General features: G+C 57.3%; 1 protein-coding gene across 1 annotated transcript; it reads left to right on the top strand.

Moving 5' to 3' along the window:
* The first annotated feature begins 310 nt into the window (after nt 1–310).
* LOC143215865 (uncharacterized) lies at nt 311–5524 on the top strand. Its single transcript, XM_076438445.1, has one exon. The coding sequence runs from the start codon at nt 311–313 to the stop codon at nt 5522–5524; it is 5214 nt and encodes a 1737-aa protein (XP_076294560.1).
* Nucleotides 5525–6419: the final 895 nt, after the last annotated feature.

The raw sequence follows: 6419 nt of genomic DNA, 5'->3' as shown, positions 1-6419 counted from the left end.
TTACTACAGTGTTCATTTCTTCCACCCACTAGCGATCCTAGTACATCGGTCCGATCTCAGACATTTTTTGGTCCTTCGAGCCGGATAGATCGGCGGCTTCATATATCGATCAAAGATCAACAGTGGGTGTATTTAGTGAACTTCGTGAAACCGCTGCCTTAGACCCGTGTGCACCGGTACGTGCCGCGTACAGTTAACGGCCGTTAGATTCGAATCGCGCTGTGACCTTTCGCGCCCGCTCGCGTGTGTACGGTGTTTTGTGCGCGCATTTCGAGTAACCTCCCGCTCGTCTCCGCCACCGCCGGTTCAAATGTCAACGGCCGAATCGCTGTTCGCCTTGCAATTCGACTTGCATCATGCCATCAGTCGCGTTCTGGTCAATGTAAAGAAGAAGGGTGCAGCCAACATCACGGAATCCTATGTACAAGCTCGGCTAGACACACTCCTCCGCAATTGGGACGAGTTCCGCGCAAATCACGTGAAACTCCAGGACTTATGCACCCCCGAAGCACGTAAGCATGACTACTACGTTGGCGGTCTCCGTCACACGACTGAGGATTTGGTCGTCGACACCCAAGCTGTACTGTGCAACATGCTGGCCGAATTAACACCTCGTCCACCTGCATCCACCGAAAAGTCTCACGGCAATCATCGAGACCAATCACAGCCTGCCTCGTCGGCCAAGCTCCGCCGTTTGGACGTCCCAACGTTCTCCGGAGACTACCAGGACTGGCCACTCTTCAAGGCGTTGTTCGCGTCCCTTGTTTTGTCCAACGACAGCCTGTCCTCCACCGAGAAGTTCCATTACCTCCTTCTGAGCGTCCACGGCGAAGCGCTCGATCTCATCAGGAATCTTCCAGTCGACGGTGCGCATTTCGATCGGGCGTGGCAACTCATCGTTGGTCAGTACGAGAATACTCGTGTCCTTGTCGACAACCTGCTCGGCACGCTGTTTTCGCTCCCCGCAGCGACGTCAGAATCCGCGGCGGAGCTCAAACGAATCCGCGGCACCGTGAAGCAAGTGTTAAACGCGCTCGAAGTGTTGAAGTGCCAAGTGCAACATTGGGGTCCATTCATCATCTACTGGGTCACTCAACGACTGGACCCGGAGACACTCAAAGCATGGGAGTTGCAAATCGCAGACAACTCAGATTATCCGGAATTCTCAGTACTGGACACCTTCCTCGAGCACCGCATTCGCGCGTTAGCCAAGGTTGAGAGTACGAAACCGGTTACCTCGGTTTCAAAATCCCGAGCACCCGGCGCTCAATCACACGCTACCATCGCGTCTCAGAACCGCTGCATTCTATGCTGCGCAGACCACTACCTCGGAAGATGCGCTCAATACCTGGCAAAGACGCCTGAGCAACGCAAGCAGCTAGTAACGCAACATCGCCGCTGCTACAACTGCTTGGGGAACCACCCAATCAAGGTCTGCCGCCACACTACGACGTGCATGAAATGCGCTTCGCGACATCACACGTCGTTACACGATGCTTCCATCTCCTCTTCAGCCTCCTCGTCATCTTCAGAATCCGAACCGATAGTCGAGGCTCCGCCAGCTGCGGCTCACCACGTCATGCCAGCCTCGCTCCCGGTGTTGTCGCGCCGCCCGATGATATTGGCCACTGCGCTCGTGACCATACTTTCCACCAACGGAGACAACATCCGTGCCCGCGTGCTGCTCGATCAGGGATCTGAGGTCTCCTTCATTAAGGAGTCCATATGCCAACGGCTGCGTCTTCCTCGGCAGCATGCACGCATGCCCATTTACGGAATCGGTGCAGGTCATACTGTGACGACACGGGGCGTCTCCACATTCGTCATATCGTCGCTCACCCAGACGTACACCTGCGAAGTGAAAGCATTTATTTTACCCGAGCTGACCCATTATGCACCAGCCGCGACCAGTCCGCACGCAAGCTGGGATCATATCCAAGGGTTGCAATTAGCCGACCCATCTTACCTGGACCCGCAACCAATCGACATGGTCATCGGCGTCGATGTCTACAGCCGCATCATTCGGCCCGACATTAGGCGCGGTGACGACGACTCTCCAGTGGCCCAGCTCACCACGTTGGGATGGGTCATTTCCGGTCCGGCGTCCACCGTCCGCACCCACAAGGCGTCCAATGGGATCTCCAGCTTCCAATGCGGCATCGACCGGGACCTTTACGAGCTCGTCCAAAAATTCTGGGTCCAGGAAGAGCCAAATGCTCTGCCCGCCACGACGCTGACTGACTCCGAGCGGCAATGTGAGAACCATTTCCGTACCACACACTCCCGCGACGATACCGGGCGATACGTTGTGCGCCTGCCATTCGCGAAAAGCGCCGCTGAACTCGGAGACTCGCGATCGTCGGCACTCCAAATACTACGGCGCAGCGAAAAAACTCTCGCGTCGCGTCCGCAATTCCGCGACAAATACGCCGCGTTCCTCACCGAATATGAGCACCTGGGCCACATGCGTATGGTAACCGAGAGCGAAAATCGAGCGACGACCGCGTCTTACGTCCTACCGCATCACGGAGTCCTCCGCGGGACAGGCGACTCGGCAAAGATCCGCGTAGTATTCAACGGATCACATCGCACGACGTCCGGTACGTCCCTAAACGACTGTCTGCACGTTGGCCCGAAACTGCAGACGGACTTGGCCGACATTATCCTCCGGTGGCGCAGATTCCGCTTCGCGTTCTCCGCAGACGTGGAGAAAATGTACCGTCAAATCCGCGTTCACGAAAGCGACCAGATCTTCCAGCGAATCGTCTGGCGTCCCGATGTCTCGGTACCGGTACAAGAGTACGCGCTTACCACCGTTACCTACGGCCTCGCGTGCGCCCCGTTCCTCGCGATACGGTGCATGCACCAGTTAGCCAGCGACGAAGGCGACAACTTTCCGCTAGCTAGGGACGTTCTCGTACGGGAAACATACGTTGACGACATACTCTCTGGCGCGAACGATCTACAGACGGCCCAGGAGAAAGTTCGTCAACTACAGGGTCTCCTGAAAGCCGGGGGATTCGCGCTAAAAAAGTGGGTCGCCAACTGCGATGAGTTAATCCCCGCGGAAGAGAGGCGTCTCGAGTCGTCAGACGGGAGAACATTGTCCATCGACGCCCCGCATCGCGCCCCCGGTGTCGCGTGGAACACCGACTCCGATACATTCGCGTTCTCATTTCAGGCACCCTCGACCGCTAACAGTTCCAAGCGCGGAGTGCTGTCCACGATCTCACAATTATTCGATCCGTTAGGATGGCTCACGCCCGTCACCGTGCAGGGCAAAATTCTCATGCAGGAGTTATGGACGCAGAAAACGGGATGGGACGATGCTCTCCCGGCTGAGTTCTCGCGTCGCTGGGAGCAATTCTGCAGCGATTTGACGGAAATTCGCCGTCTGACCCTGACTCGATGGGTCGGCCAACTCGACCCTGATCGCGGCATCGAGCTCCACGGATTCGCCGATGCGTCCACGCACGCGATGGGCGTCGCTATCTACATGCGGGTCAGGAACGACGACGACACGTTCCGCGTAACTCTCCTTTCCGCGAAGTCCAGAGTCGCGCCCATTAAGCCAATAACCATCCCGCGTCTCGAGCTGTCGGCCGCGCTTCTCCTCGCTAAACAAGTCGCGCACATTCGCGCCGCGCTAGACATCGAAACAATACCAACGCATCTGTGGACGGATTCGTCCGTGGCCCTCGCGTGGATTCGCAGCCCCCCCTCCAGGTGGAAAGACTTCGTTCGGAATCGCGTCGCGGACATCCATAGACTCGCACCGCACGCGTACTGGCACCACGTCCCTGGGACATGCAACCCGGCGGACCTAGCATCCCGTGGAGTCTCACCGCTGGTGTTGCTTGATTCCATCTGGTGGCGGGGGCCTGGGTGGTTGCAAGAGTTCTCCCCCGCATGGCCCACGGAGACCCTATCTCCGGAACCCGGTATCGACGTCGAGAAACGGCCCGAAAAACCGCTCACACTACACGCAGCGTCCGCTCCTTCGTGGACGTTAATCGACCGCTACTCGTCCCTAACGCGACTACTACGCATTACGTCGTTGTGCATTCGAGCGGTGCGACGAATGAAGGTGAAACGAGTGGATCGCGGCCCGGTAGACTCCATCACGACAACCGAACTCGAACAGGCTCGTCTATTCTGGATTCGACAAACGCAGGAAGCTCACTTCTCACGTGAAAGTCAGGCCGTCCACCGCGGTGTCGCGCTACCGAACGCGAGTCCTCTCGCCAAGTTGATGCCCTTCGCGGACGCCCACGGCATCTTACGCGTGGGAGGGCGCCTCCAGCATTCCCTCCTCGACGCGGATCAAAACCATCCGATCATCTTGCCGCGATCCTCTCCCTTCACTTCGCTCGTAATCGCACAAGCTCACTTCCGAACGTTGCACGCTGGCACGCAGCTCACACTGTCGACGGTCAGGCAGTCGTATTGGATTGTCGGTGGTCGACAGCCAGTACGATCCTTCATCAAGCAATGCGTAACGTGCGCTCGCCACAGCGCTCGTCAGTGTACGCAGGTGATGGGACAGCTCCCGGCGCGACGCATCACTCCCGCACGAGCATTCGTAAACTCCGGTGTAGATTACGCGGGTCCGTTTCAGTGGAAAACGACGCGTGGACGCGGAGCCAAGACATTCAAAGGCTACCTCGTTGTCTTCGTGTGTATGGCCACCGGCGCGGTGCACCTCGAGTTCGCTTCAGACTACTCGGCAGACGCGTTTATAGCTGCCTACAAACGATTCACGGGACGGCGCGGTATCTGCAGTACACTTACGAGCGACTGCGGCACGAACTTCGTCGGGGCGGACGCCGAGCTGCGTCGAATGTTCAACCGCGCTTCGCAGGAAGCGCAAGCGATCGCGAGCAGTCTCGCGAACCTCGGAACACAGTGGCGATTCAATCCTCCCTCCGCCCCACACTTCGGCGGTAAATGGGAGGCCGCTGTAAAATCCACCAAATTTCACTTGCGCCGCGTCATAGGAGAATCCCAACTCACTTTCGAGGAATACGCGACACTGCTCGCACAAATCGAAGCGGCACTCAACTCGCGACCGATCTGTCCGTTGTCCGACGACTCTTCCGACCTGTCTGCGCTAACCCCGGGTCATTTCCTGATCGGCGACGCACTCAATGTCATTCCGGAACCGAACTTCGCTGACACTCCTCGCTCCCGATTGTCGCGATGGCAACTGCTGCGCCAAATGCTTGACCACTTCTGGTCGCGGTGGTCCAAAGAATACCTGCAGCAACTCCAGGCCGCGTCAAAATGGCACTCGAAGTCGGAGCCATTTCGAAACGGTGATCTCGTCCTCGTACGAGACGAACGAACTCCCCCGGCCAAATGGCCGCTCGCGCGCGTCACCGATATCCATCCCGGCAAAGACGATGTAACCCGCGTCGTCACTGTCCGGACCGCGACTACGACACTCAAACGGCCGATCGTCAAATTGTGCCGACTGCCGGTCGAAACCAAACAAACCGCGTCATGCCCTACGGCATGCAACTAGACGACCCGCGGTCATTGCCGACACAACGTCACGGCAAGGCGGGGGGAGAATGTTCCGGCCACCCGTCACAGAGCCGATCCGCCGAACCGGCGTCTCGACAAGCGTCGGTTACCGTCGTCTCAGCGTCCCCACCACGCGCAATGAACAGGTGATTTCGGGCATGAGACGACGGTAACGGTCGGGCGACATCGATGTAGACAGTCGTTTTTGGGTACCACGGCATACGCGTACACAACAAGAACGCGCTATATCATCTCACCGTTACGCAACTGAACCGTCGATCGTGAACTCGGGATTTCCACAGTGTTACTCGTCATCCACCGTTTATTGTCGATTGAGTTATTCGCCACATACATTTATACCGTGTCATACCTTTACGCTAATATATGTTTCATCGTGAGTTTACTACAGTGGTCATTTCTTCCACCCACTAGCGATCCTATTACATCGGTCCGATCTCAGACAGAAAGATAAAGATAAAATTTATAATATAGAATATAAAATATATATAGAATATAATGAAATATTATAAAATAAAAGGAGGGGGGTCGACCGGCAGGTCGCATCTTTGTAGAGGCGGGGAGGGGATTATTGCTCCACCTCGCCCCCCGCGACCTGTCCACCCCGGGGCGCCTTAACGGCCAGCCCCCTTGGCGGCGGTGGAAGTACTAAGTAGTCCCACCGCCCCCATTACGTCTGCGGCCCCTTACCAGGGGGCCGTCGGCCTCGTCGGGGTTGCCCCGCCGATGCTAGCCTCCTGGCGGAGAGGGGGTCGGCTTCCCTCTCCCTCTCCGCTGCCACCTTCTGCGTTATCACAATCTCGCCGAAGGAGGCAAACGCTGCTCTTGACCTCTCGCTGCCGATCATGTGGTCGACCACGACCGGTAACGTGAGG

This window comes from Lasioglossum baleicum, chromosome 14 (assembly GCF_051020765.1).
Source record: "Lasioglossum baleicum chromosome 14, iyLasBale1, whole genome shotgun sequence".
NCBI classification, from domain to species: domain Eukaryota; kingdom Metazoa; phylum Arthropoda; class Insecta; order Hymenoptera; family Halictidae; genus Lasioglossum; species Lasioglossum baleicum.
This window is presented reverse-complemented; position numbering and strand designations above follow the sequence as displayed.

Excerpts from the sequence above, each read along its gene's own strand:
- LOC143215865 (XM_076438445.1), top strand. The coding sequence starts at position 311 with ATGTCAACGGCCGAATCGCTGTTCGCCTTGCAATTCGACTTGCATCAT.